This window comes from Anomalospiza imberbis, chromosome 3, assembly GCF_031753505.1.
Source record: "Anomalospiza imberbis isolate Cuckoo-Finch-1a 21T00152 chromosome 3, ASM3175350v1, whole genome shotgun sequence".
Classification (NCBI taxonomy): domain Eukaryota; kingdom Metazoa; phylum Chordata; class Aves; order Passeriformes; family Viduidae; genus Anomalospiza; species Anomalospiza imberbis.
The window spans coordinates 52,259,188-52,273,358 of record NC_089683.1 but is presented as its reverse complement, the minus strand read 5'-3'; the positions used below and the strand labels follow the sequence as shown (position 1 = coordinate 52,273,358).

Genomic DNA, 14,171 nt, shown 5'->3' with positions numbered 1-14,171 from the left:
TGCTATGTTGAATATCCTTGTGCTGAGTTGGATGTAGTTTTGTGATCGAAATACTTTAAAGGAAGTGGAAAATACTGATGTAATATGTATGTATGTATAAGTCGGTTCTTCAGTGAAAATGAGTAGTTAATTCTCTAGGCTTAAGAAGAAGCTGTTCCAGTGGAGGAACCTCTCAGTATTGCTCTTGGCAGTGTTTCTTACATGGCCACTTGAACACCTAGGATTACGTAAAATTGCATAGATGATAATCACTGATAAGATTTTCACAACCCTCAGTATGAATTTTTACATAATTCTTATGTGAATACTTGTGCAAGTAGTTTTTATATTGTATATTACTTTGATTATATCAGCAATATATTCAACAATGTTTCATTACAATTTCTATTATTATGCCACACACAATATGGCATAAACTTTGTTGCATCTTGGTTTGGGGTTTAGGGTAGGGGTTCTGATCTGTTAGCTAGCCGTGTTCTGTGTACCCCCATGCACCCCCCCGTGTTTCTCTTCCCCCCCTGCGGCTGTTGACTCTGGGCCCCTGACTGTTGGAGCTTCTGCTGTCACTCCTGTGACCACTCCCCGTCCTGCCCGGAGGGTTCAGTGCCCGTCACTCTGATCTCCCAACCCCATTCACCCCAGAGCCCGGGGTCCGCCCCGGTCGCATCCCCGTTGAGTGCCATGGTCCATGTCATCGCCATGGCGCCTGCCCCCATTGGGCGGGAGGGCCCCTGCTCTCCTCGCCCTGCCCCCCATATAATTCCGTGCCTCAGAATGCCGGCTGCTGTTTTCCTCATGCGCCAGCTGGAAGCGGGTCGCGGCGTCTCTGTGCAGCTCCCTGCGACAATAAAGGACTTTCAGCCTTCCACACATAGGGAATCTGGAGGTTCCTTCACTTTTTACTGGTGTCTCTCGCTCGCGGTGGCAAGAATCCGTGGCCAACCCCGCCTGGACAGTGGCATGGAGCCGAGTCCGGAAACACGCGGTGATCCCAGGTCCCGGAGAGAGGTGGTACGCTCTAGGTGCCGGAGCTGCCCGGGGACCGGGAAAACACCACAAGACGCTGCGAAACTTCATATTGTCATTCCAATGAGGGAAAATATATGTCTTTAAGTAAAATTTTAAGATAAATATGTTCCATCTGCTTAACTTCTCCACCTAATGCAAATCTATTTCCATCATTGCAGCTTCAGGACAAATGTCTTGTGATTTAAGAGCATTTGTGGGACACTTTGATTCAAGTGCATTTGGTTACAGTGGGCAGTCAAGAGCAACAACAGTTAGTGTGTTCTGTAAATGGTGGTTAAGAGAAATACTTAAATGAACTCAAATACAGTGTTTCCCTGTGCTCCCAAATAAAAAACACCCCTTTCCAGTTTAGCCAAATCAAGATAGAATACCTCTGGATGTGCTAAGCGTCAGAGGAATGCGCCAGAGGTGAGCAAAGGCAAGATAAAAAGTGATCAGCTTTAATAAGCTGACAGAGGAAAAAGAGAGACATGACAAGTATAAAATTGCCAAGAAAAGAGAGAGAGGATGTGCTCCATGCATCTGATTGGAAGTCACAGAAGGACGCCTTCTATGAGGCTGTCCTACGAAAGAAGAGCCCTTCACTTTTATGATATGATAAAAAGCTTGACAAATCTAACCCCTTTAATTTTTTCATTTGAGTAGTGAGGTATATCTCAAATTATCCATAGATGACGTGCTTTAGATATTTTTTAACACTCTGATCTTATTCTCCTTCTGCATTGCAAACAGCAGCTTTTCTATAAAAGGATTAATTGGCAGTTTAAAGACACCAGTGAGATACTTCGACACAGCACATTGCTGAATTACTCACCTGTTGTAGGGTGGAAAAAAATAGCCTGAGTTATACTTTGGCCTGCTGAAGAACAGGCTCTTAGTGTAAAACCCACAATAAACCACACTTTAGTTCAATTCCAACCAAATAAGGTTACTCAATCAAGCAAATCCTTCCCTCGAAACAGGGAATCCAATTCCTAAACAAACAGGTATTTGTGGTAGTCTGAGAGGAGGGATGTGGCACCATACTACAGCACTCCTGAACAGACCGGATGCCCCTTAAATTACTGCAATTGAAGTAGTAGCAGCAAGTTTTGAAAACAACACTAGAATAAATTTATCCTCTGGGGATAAATTCACTAAGGTAATCATTGAGTTTAATGGGTTATTAGGAAAGGACATAAAATATTTTTCATATATAGTGCTTCATTCTGAGCGTACAGAATCAACAAAACCAATTGTGAGTGTGTTGTCAACTGCAGTGTGACAGCACTGAAGTCAATGGGAGAGAATATTTTTGAGAGATATTACAATTATCAAAAAATCATCAGCTAATCCTACACTGTTATTGAAGTTGACATTAGTTAATTCACTTATCCATATACCACAGACCACTGCCTTTCAGTACCAGTTTTGGAGACATTCTTTTCATGGGAATGAGAAAGGAAGAAAATGACATGAAAAAGATTACTAATATTTAAAATATTTCCACTGTTTAGCAAGCAGAAAAATTAATTTTTGTTTTGTCTTCCAACATGCTTCTTGAAATTTGAAATACCTGTTTAAATGTTCCAGGAAATTTATCTAGTGAGTATAAATTCTCTCATGGTGCAGAAAGCGTGGCATGGCTCTGTGACTAGGGTAGACATTCACTTTGAAATATCTGTGTCAGTTTAAACACATTACTGTCTCCTTAGCTTTCTAGTAGCGCCTTTTGTAGGAGCTACTCACATGCTTCAGTGAAAAGTTGTGTCTGTGTAAGAACAAATTTTATGTGGTTGCTCGAAGTGCCTGAAGGCACACCTGTATTTTCAGCCCGGAGACAGACCATGAGTGTTCAAGCGGAAGGAGCATGGGAGTGGGGGCCTCCAGCAGAAGGACATCTGCAAATATAGAGTGCTATAAGATGATGAACTGCTGTAAAAGGTGATTAGCCACCATAACCATTTTCAGTGCATGGCCTGTGAGCCCGTTGCCCATTGCAGTAGTGAGAAAGGAGTATGGGGTTTCTGTATTAAACAGGATCAAAAACGGAGAGTACTTCATAGCTCACACTGCTTTCCCAGGTTCAATAAATGCTCATCCATATGTAAAAAGATGCTGAAGGCAATAAAGAATTTCATTTTCCTATTGGATTAACACTGGCATAATTTTTAGCGACATAAGCATCAGAATGGCTTCCTTTAGAAATTCCAAATAACAGAAAATGCATGGGTTTAGTGGTGCCTTCAAATTTTTGGTAGACCCCTGGTTCAAAAGATGGACTTTATTTGATAGATTCTAATTAGAAGGTTAATTACATACTTATATTTAGATGAAGAGTAGATGTGGGGAAAATATATACTAGCCATTGCAGATTTAGAACAAAATATTTTGAACAAAAAAATTCTTAGTGTCTATGTTAAATTATTGCACCCATACCCCAAAAGAATAAGTAATGTCACAAGGCTGACACTATGAGACAGTGAAAATTAAAAAGCAGAGCATATTTTGGTATGATTTTACACTTTCACAAAAGATTAGTGGTTGCTCTGGCAGGTATGGTAAATCCTCAAGTATGGTAAAGTTTCAAGTATGGTAAATCCCCTTCAGCCCTTGTCCACAGCTGACTCAATCTAGCCATACTAAAGGTACTGTGTATGAGAGGCGTGGACAACGCTCAGACGAGCTGTCACAGCAAACATGCATTCTGTAGTTGTGATCTTCTGAGCATCTGCCTGACTAGAAATAAATTCAGCTTCTGATCTTCAGTTTTAAGCAAAATCTACAGTTTTTCCCCCAGTGCCTTGAACAACTGGTGAAGTGCTAGCAATGGTGCACTGCAGCATACAGAAGTGTTTTCCTCACCAAAGTGACCATAAAATGCTGCAAGAGTAGGGCTTTGTGTCACTCAGCTATCAATCCTCACAGGCATGAGAAACATGGGGAAAAATAGGACAAGAAAGTTGTGAAAATCCAGACTTCATTAAGAATTCCAAAGATATAATACTGTTTTGGATTCTCACAGCAATCTACTATATTTTGGTTTCCATCTCCCATTCTCACAGAATCACATAGTAAGAGTATGTACCATTTAGGATAAGGTTTACTTATATTATGTATGTCTAGGGCTCACAGTATAATGGCACCCTGATATCAAAATGGGGCCACTAGATGGTACTGCAATATAATTAATAAATATTAAAAAGTAATCTCATAAATATATATTTGGATATTTTTCTGCAATGTCTTGGCTGTAACATTTGAAAGACTTGCAGAACTATTCATGGACTGCCTTTACAGATATAGGAAAACCTTAATGTAACTATAATATATGCAGCTCTAAGGTACATGCTAAAGTGCATGCTTACCAATCTTAACATCATAACTAAGGTACTCAATATGTATGTAAACACACACATAAGTAAATCATCATATGGAATTATCATCTAACCAGTCACTATATTTATTTTTATGTGTTCCGATAATCGGTGCAAAACTATTGAATTGTGGGAAAAGTGAGCGTATATAAATCAACAGGAAGATGTATGTTTATTCATAAACTCAATAAATGTACCAGGATTTTAAAAGATAAAACTGTTACAATTAGGAAAATATATACAATCATATTTCATATTTTTCTATACTGTGAATGATTTGCTATCACAATTTACTTCACCATTAAAAAGATGAAAAATTCCACTTCTATCTAAATGCATTCCACCATATGCTATGTCTACAGTATTAAACAGATTACACTTTATAACCAGTTATTTTCCAGCTGGTAAAGATCTTGAGGTTTAAAAATTGCCGCAGAACTAAATTTTCTGAAGCTATAAGCATGCTTAATAGTATCTACCCATGAAACTACCCCCTGAATAACCTAACACTGCTGGTTGCCAGCACTATTTTCAATTTTCATCTGTTAGATATATGATCAAGCATGTCAAATGTGCCCTAAGTAATAGAAGTGAAAAAATAAAGTCATTTACTTAAAACATTCTGATTGCTATTTATCTGAAAACCCTGGTCAGATTTATTGCTCAAAGGCATTTACCTACAAAGTTAACCAGATGCTTTTGAGATGAAAACTAATTTAATTTCTCTGTTATCTTAACAGGACATCTGTTAAAACAACATCCAAGGAAGGTAATATGTTCAAAATTAACCATCCCACAGGTTGTTTTATTAGAGTATGTATGACATTGACATTTAACTGCTAATGACCACTGCTTTACAAAAATAATTAGCAAATGTGGAATCAAAGCAGTATAACGATTACAGCAATGGACACAAAGTAATGTAGAATGAATGCATAACTGGTGTAAGTTCAATCTTTTTTTCCAAGTTCATTGCTTTGTTACAACCGAGTTATGCTGAAGATGAAATATCCATTTCTTTTGTTTAGTTCTTTCCTCACCTTCATCTATGTATGGAGCCCTCCCTTTAAAATCAGAGCATACTAGCTGCATAGTGTTCAGCACTCATAGCCAGCATGTTTTTTTAGCAGCATGAGTGACAAGCTATGCAAATCATATCCTGAAGTAATTTGCATTATTGCAGTTAATTTGCATATGGATATAAACTGGATTTCAGAGCAACTAGGTATCAATCCAAGCAGTGGTATATGAAAGTCAGACACATAGTTGGATGTGTGCTTGCCAAGCTTGGGATATTCAAATGGAAAAATACTGCTTACTACAAGGTGTCTATTTCTGGCTGGTCCTTATAATTTTGTGCAATAAGATGGTAGGGACAAGTGGGAACAGTTGGAAGAAAAATAGGCTCCCTATATCCTCCCACCCTTTCCATTTATTTCCACCAGCAATGCAGGACTGGCGCTAATTTGTTGACAGGAGGTGCTACAACCATTGCTGCCTCTTCCTCTTCTCATTAGAGTAACCCAATGGAAAAGGAAAAGAGAAAGAATGGGCTGTTCTACAGCCACTAAAAGTCAGCTATATCTATCTAATCCTGGACTAACATCTCAGATCAACAAGGGAAAGGAGGATTTCTCATTGATGAAAAGTTGCTAATGGATGAGCATCATTTGTAGGTGGATTTCTAAACTGCTCATTTCTTCCTTGAGATCATTTGCATCAGCTGCTCTCCCATAGTGCAGGTTGCTGGGTGGGTCTGGCTGGAGGCAGGAGAACTGATGTTTGTATCCTGAAGTCCCTTCTGGCTTTACTTTACTATGAACCATGACCATGAGTACATAAACACTGACTTTAAACAGAGTGCACATTGGCAGCTGGACATGATTTCTTACATTTGTCTTTATTCCTCTGATTTCATCATATGGAAAACAGACCAGCTTGCACTCCAGCTACACAGCGGGCAGTACTTGCAGATAATGAAACAGCAGCAAACTCTCTCCCTAAATCTTCATTCCTCCAGCTCTGCAGAGCTGACTCTCTTTCCAAGTGCATTCCCCAACAACGCCATGATACTGTCTTCCTACTCCTCCTAGCAGTTACTCGGGAGCCTTCACCAAGTTTTGGTTAACCCTCCTGATTACCTCAGCAGGAATAGGGAAGAGATACATATTTGCAGCATTTTACTAGACTGCAGGGTTTATACACAAGATTTTCAGTAGCTTGTTAAATACAATATAAGGAAAATTAAATATTAGTATAAGTTGAATTGTCTTTGAACTAAAGGACTTTAATTCTTTTTGAATGTGTTACTACTTTTTCCAAACATGGACAACCTATATACATAAGATACTATATAGCTTTACATATGTGTGAAGACCGTTCATTTTTCTGTCATAGTAAAGCAAAAGTGTGAGATGTGAAGATATTATTTATTTATTACAAGATAATTAGTGTTTTTCTTGTGAGGTACAACGAACTATCTGTGGTTAGAAAACAGGAAGTCAGCTACAGAAAGAACAAATGAAAAGCTAAATACTCAACTTCACTTAAAAGCCTAAAGGGAATGCTAGAAAACGTGAAGCATGACTCTTCACAGAGGCACACAGTGAAAGCACAAGAGGCAATGCCACAGATTGCAGCAATGTAAATTTCAGCTGCATATCAGGAGAAAAAAATTTACAATGACAATGGTTAAGAAATAGAGAAGTTGTGAAAGTTCTGTCCTTGAAGACTTCTAAAACTCGACTGGCTAAAACTTGGCAGCATGATAGAACTTTTAGGCTGGCGCTGCTCTGAGCAGGAGACCGGATTAAGTGACCTTGAGAGGGCTCTTCCAGCATGAATAAGTCTGTGATTTTGTAAGTCTAAGTTATCTTATATTTCCAGTTATTTGTAGTGGGTAGGAGAGAAAGTGTTCAGTAACCTTTAATTTCCCTTAAAACTTCTGGCAGAAAACAACCTGATTATATATTTTCCTTTATGTTTGCATTTTAGTAACTACAGAAAATTCAGTTCTTTGCATTATATTTAACAATTTCAATTTTAAATAAGTGCATATTTTAAACTTATTCTTTCAAGTTCCCTCTGTTGCAGTACAGAGCAATATAGGAAAAGAAGTAACATGATTTGAATGCAAATAGATTTTTTTTTCTTTTTATTAAGAACAGTTGCTCAGACCTGTGTAATGAATAATGAGAAATCACAGTTTGACTACACCCAGTGATCTATGTACACAATATGACTTCTGTGCTTAGAGACCTTAGGTGCTAGAGTTCTGTACCTAACCTTTGATATTCTTATTCTACATGTTTTCAGATCAGAACTGAAGTACAGGATTTGCATTCATATTGTTACTGAGCTTCTTCTGACAGCTGCAGTATATAGAGGAAGATGCAGTATGGCAGCCTCCACTGCCAAAACTTCATCTCTGAAATAGGCTATGTGGTACAGAGATTAAAAAAAATATACAGTTTTGACTTCTTCATTAAAAGGTATGTAAAAGTGAATGTAGAAGAGAGCTCAATCGTGCTTATTCAAGCAATCTTAATTCTAGCATTTCTTGATATTGGACTGTTTGACTTTCAAACATCTGATTTTTGTGTAAAAAATATATAAGTACAACATAATGATTTAATAGAGTAAATGTAAGTTTTTTCTGTAAATAAGGAAGACATAAAAAATGCCATAAAAATAGAAACTAAGTCAATTTTGACAGTTAAAATGAGCTTTTCAGATATGTACTCTTGGTCATATTCACATAGTACTCTGGGGACTACAGTGAAGTGATTCTGGAGCTCAGCCAGGCGACAGTGAGAGGAGAATTCTTGGATCTGGTCACACAAATAGAGTTGAATGCAAAGAGAACCATAAGTACTGACTTAAGGATGGGACCCTGTGCAGCAAGGGCTGCTTTAAACCATGAGGCCCAGCTGGTCCTCCTAGTCCAGCACCCCAAACCCAGTCTCTGCCTTGAGTTCCAGCAGCTGACAGCACCAGAGTCCCCACTCCCATGCTTGTGATGGCACCAGTGCAACCTCAGGAAAGGGTTTCTTTCAGGAAAAAGTGTTTACTCATTTCAAAACTAAAAATGGGAATATGATAGTTCTTTTTTGCTCATTTTCTGCTTGTGATATCATTAGACATCATTAGGGGAAGCTTTCAAATGCCTTGAATCAAGAGTGCTGTTCTTAATCACATGAGTATTTTTTGCTGTTGTTCTGAGATAGCTGAATTTATCTCCCTATGTACTTTCCCGGGTTTAAAAAAATCATAGGAATATTACATTTTCTCAGAAATGCTTTGTATTATGTTTTCCATTTTTTTTTTGTTTCACTAGTGTACTTCAGATGTGCCTCATTCAAGATAAGAGGTTATGCTTTTCATGTGCTACATTTGGTTAGCCACAGACTAAAATAAATATTACCAGTCCTGACACCTTAAAGTCCTACTTATAGAGAGTATGGCAGTCACCAGTAAGCAAAACAACACACAGACTAATTAAATATTTTTGAAGAATAATACTGAAAAGTAAGTCTGTGAAATGGGTTTTCTAGGCATTTATTCACAGATTCACATAAAAATCAAGGTTAAGAACAAGTGATTGTACTTCCTCTTTGTTACAAATCATTCTTACATAGCCATAAATTTTCCATCTTGCTGTGATAGAGTTTCAGCAAAGATAACTGTGCCTCAAGGACAGAAAAATACTTGGTGTGACACTATTTTCCACAAGATATCTATGATTGTAAAGGTATATAATGGAAACAGATTTACATGGATGTTCACAAATAGTCCTTGAATCTCCTCAGTCTCTTTAGAGATGCTTATCTCATTGTTCTGAAAATTTCTTAGTCTTTACAGACCTGTTTCAGTACAATAAGGAGAAGCTGTAAAAATGTCATGACCTCCACTCCCACAAGTAAAATAAGTATATTAACGATTGAAATATGTCCGCTCCATTTTCTCAGCAGGTGATGATGTACACATCTTATTCTATGTGTACAATTGTTGTACACATAGAATAAGAGGTTTCTTAAAACTTTGGAAAAAACTCCTGCCTTATTTTTATTTTATTTTGTAGCAAGCTATAAATAATGCATATAAAAGAAACTATACCAATCAGAACTATTATTAGGCTGTAATTTTAACCTATTAATTCTTAAAGCCATGCTGCACAGGATCCTCTCTCATGGTTTACAACCTCAGAGGCATCCCTCTGGTACTTGCCTAAAGGTTGTTTTTTATTCTCTAGTTCAGACCCAGAGCTTTTCTCTAGGTTCTACATGCCATTTCCATCAAAGAAAATACCCAGGCTTATCACCACAGATTTAAAATTGCACTTATTCCCAGATGAAAACTTAAATAATAAAGAAGATTCAGTGCAAGATTTATGAATATTCCTGAGAAACACTACACTTGAAATTATTTATTCTGTAAGATACCTACATGTGTAAAACAGCCAAAGCCTCTGAAGGATCTAGAATGGGGGGGGGGGGGGGGGTTTACATTATATCAACCTGAACAGTTGGGTATCTTTGCATTATATGCATATTTCCAAGCACTAGATATTCTAGAATATTTCCCATGTGGGGAAGTCTTGATGTAGCATTTGAGTTGAAAAGGAGAGGAGAATGATGCCTGATGCCCCACATGTGAATTAGATCTTCTGTAGATAATGAGTTGATCTCTACTATTTTTTAAAATCCATTTTTCTCTGAACTTTTCCTTTTATCCCTCTCTTTACCAACTCTGGTGCTCTGAAAACCAATTGAAGTGGAAAGAATACACTCTACTGGGTATTTCAAGGCAGATCATATCACTGGAGCAAATAATACCTCTAGAGACCAAATAAAAAATTAAACTGCATTCAAATATAGGCCTGAACCCTATGGCTGTTTGGGAAACATACTAGATGATGATTTATCGCGGCTGCTCTTTACTTTTGTCTGCCCCGATCAGCTCCAAAATGCCTGGCTTGGGCATCTCAGATTTTCATCGGGGCCGGGGCTCGCTGCAGTTTCCGGGCGCTTTTGCTGTCGCGCTCCGGGGTGGGCTGTTGGCCGCGCTTTGCCGTCGGCGTAAGGGAAGAAACAAAGAGGCAGGGAATTCATCCAGATCCGTCCGCGTGGCGGCTGGATGCTTTATTGGCTGCGAGAGCTGCGATGGAAAGGCTGCAGCCGCTCCCAGCTTCACACGGACGCAAATGGCCTCGAGCATGCCGAGGAGTGGGATGAAATAGGGAAGGGACAGGGTGGACAGGGAGTCCTCCCGCCCAATGGGTACAGACATCGCGGTGATGACGTGTACTACAGCGACCAATGGGAACACGGCAGGGGCGGACACGAGACTTTGGGGTGAGTGGGACCACGAGAACGGGGAGACGGGCACGGAAACCACAGGAGTAGGGAAAAACTCGGGGGATGCACGAGGGTACAGAGAACTGGAAAACTAACAAAGAAAAAACCCATAATGTGAACCCAAACCTAGGATGCAACAATTTATATACTTCAGAAAAAAATAATTTCAAGGTTTAGGTACCGTTGTGGCCCATTTTATTTCCAACTAGCACTTATTAGTGTTCTTACACTGTTTTTATACCTAGTACTCAAACAGCTATTTCTCCTTCTTCCATTTTTCCCACCCCCATTCACTTCCCAAGGCAAGATAAGCATCCCAACATTTCCAAGTTTAGGAACGCAGGTGGCTGAAACAAGCAGGTGGAAAGAGGGTGGATTGAGTTGAGAATAATTGTACAACAGGTGCCGGGTTTGTTATATATCTTAGTTCTCCTGGCAACAAAGAAATAATTTTGACCAAATAAAAGATAATATATGCAAGTTCTTTTATTTGCTATGTTTTTGCAGAGCTTTTACTGAGATTTGGCCTGTCTGAAAGTATAAAACCAGGTAAGGGTAACGTTTTACCTGAAGAAAATTATTTTACACCCTCAGGAAATGAAATTCTGATCCTTTTGAAGTCAGCATCTTTGAAGAAACAGAATACATGGGGATGAAATACCTTGTCTCTAGTAGTTTTTGTACTTTGGGGGTGATTTGAAAGAAGCAACATGCAAGGAAGTATCTTTGCCTCATTTATTCTTCCTATAATCGTGCTTAACCTTCTGAATAAAAAGGTATCAGTAACTCACAAAGGATCAGAGGATTACATCTGGAACTTACAGGTGGGCTAAACTCCCTATAATCAGGTAAAAAAAATTAAAATCTGAGTCAAGAAGACAATATGATGTGTTTGACACAAGGGATTCTCCTTGGTGGTCACTTCACAGCACTGTGAGCATAATTCAGCAATAACTAGGCTCAACTAAAGCATATTACCCTAAAAAAATTGTTGCCACTGCTAATCTTTTATCCCACAAATTGCCAGCTTTCTGGGAACACCTTAGAAAGTAGGAGTGTTGGTATGAGGCCATTACCAACTGCCATTTTATGGATTATCACACTGTCAATAAAACTCTATAAATATGTAATTCTTAGGAAAATATATTTTTCCTATAGATTTTTACTATGTATAACTGTTCAAGGAAAAATTCTTACCAGAAGCATAAACTTAAAAAACACTGATGATGCCAAATGGCAATCTGTTCTGGCACCTGAATTTACATCTGAATTTAATGAAAGATCCCTTGTTTTAAAACTATTATACTACTATCCCTGAAAGAAATTCAGTTAAGTAACAACAAGCTAAAATGTACAATAAATATTTGTTTGCCCCTGAGATGGCAATGTTTTGTATTCATGATATCATTAATTAATGTCTCTCACATGGGTGGAATTTGCATTGCAGGGCTACTGAGGGGGACAAAAAGAGGTAATTTTCTTTTAAAGAATATATACAATTATTGTTGCGGGCATCGGAATGTATACACTCATTACTGTCTGGTTTAAATTTTTTAACATACCTGGAATATTCCAAATTTACATCATACTATGACATTTATTTAGGTAACAATAAAAGAATGAGTAAAACAGAGCACAGCCTGGGACATGTTAACAACGAGTTGATGGCTTAAATGTATCCTGTGGTAAATTACCTTTGAAAGGTCTCCAGCCTCCAAATAGAAGCAGATAACAAACACGTTCCATGTAACCCAAAGGACCAGCCAGACAGCATACTGTAGGGAGGAAGAGAGAAACAGAATTAACAATTTCACTCTCAACTGAGTTAAATTTAGTTCATTAGCTCAATCCAAGACAAAAACAGATTATAAGCATGGTGCCTATGAATAAAAATGCTACACATAAGAGAGAATTACAAATACATTCTTCCCTTTCCCTGACACAGTGTCTAGTGACCTAGTGAGTACTCAGTCACAGCAGAAAACCTGCATCTCAGGAAACAGGTGATACATCTGACATTTTAATTGAGACTAATCTGTATCTCTGTCTTTGTTCAAATGGGAAATGCTACAATAGAGAGGTGTGTAATATCAATTATATTAGTTATTACTAGTAGTTATTATATAATTGCATTAATTATATTAGAAGTGCAGAACTGATCATTCAACTATAACTTACTAAATAACAGCCTAATTGACGTAGCCCTGGATTTTTTCAACACTTCAGATTTAGTCTCAAGAAACCAAGCATATATACCAAGCATATATAGCCTAAAGAAAACCTGTATATCATCTATCTATCTATCTATCTATCTATCTTTCTATCTAATGTTTTGCAATATTTCTACAAAATATGGAGGAATTTTGTGACCTCTCAAAGCAAGGTTCATAATTATTCAACACCTTCAGGAGGCAGACTGCATTTTAAATTGCCGTTTTCTTTGGGGTTTTAATTTTTTTTTTTTTTTTTTTTTTTTTTTTTTGTCTCAGAATGTATAGGAGAAGCATTCATATTTAAGCAATATCTGTTCATTGGTAGTTGACAAATGTCTTATTCATTTATCTGATGTGAGTAATGGTAGACATTTTTTTCTCCCCTTCTGTCCATTATTCTGCTTCTGTTTTGTATACATAAGACTATATGTGCTAGGACTGGAAAGTACATTCCCCTGTTGTAAAGCTGGAGGATCCTATACAATAAAGTTTGACCTGCTGTTGCTACTCTTATCTGATGTTTGTATTTAAGAACTTTCTTTGACAAATTATTCCATCACCTAATAAACTTCAGGGTCTTCAAATGTTTTTCTGATAGCTAGCCATCCTCTAGCCCACAATTCAATTCTGTATGTTTGTTTATTTCATTCCACAAGGCCTTGCATACATGTGCAATATGACACCATTTCCTTCCTGCTATAGCTGAGAGCTGCTTTCTCCTTTTATATCACCACCCCACTTCTCACAAGTATCTACAGACTTACTCTTCTCTTGTAGCCTTTTCTCCAAACCATACTGATTACATTTTAATAGCTCCTTTTCCAAATCAGGAAGCACTATTTTCTGCACACCTCCAAGTGTTCACATTCTGAATAAGCAGACTATATTTTGGACTGTATACGATCCATTCCATACAAAACAATACATGACAAACTATTGTTTGTCATGAATGACAATCTCTTTCTCTTCTTTCAGTAATTACATATGCAGGATTCTTCTTGCATTTCTCTTGCAAGTGATGTTCTGCTTTGCACTGTCCATTATTCAACATGCCATTTTCAATCTAATCCACTAGCTACTGTGAAAATAAAACAACTCTGCCATATCCCAGGATTTAAAGTGAGACTATATCCAATATGACCAAAATTTAGACATGTTCAAATTTCCTATCTTTATAGATAGGATATATCTATCCTATAAGGATAGATATCTATCCT

The 14,171-nt window shown here is 37.8% G+C and overlaps 1 protein-coding gene across 3 annotated transcripts in view; it reads right to left on the bottom strand.

Annotated features, from left to right (window-relative positions):
* NKAIN2 (sodium/potassium transporting ATPase interacting 2) overlaps window positions 1-14,171 on the bottom strand; it is a 517,712-nt gene that overhangs the window by 229,360 nt on the left and 274,181 nt on the right. For all 3 annotated transcript variants that reach the window (XR_010997234.1, XR_010997235.1, XM_068184378.1), the window contains one exon: window positions 12,436-12,516. Coding sequence is in view for 1 of the 3 variants with exons in the window: in XM_068184378.1 (XP_068040479.1) it covers window positions 12,436-12,516 (81 nt within the window). In the remaining 2 variants the exon portion in view is untranslated. The remainder of the gene's footprint in view (window positions 1-12,435; window positions 12,517-14,171) is intronic.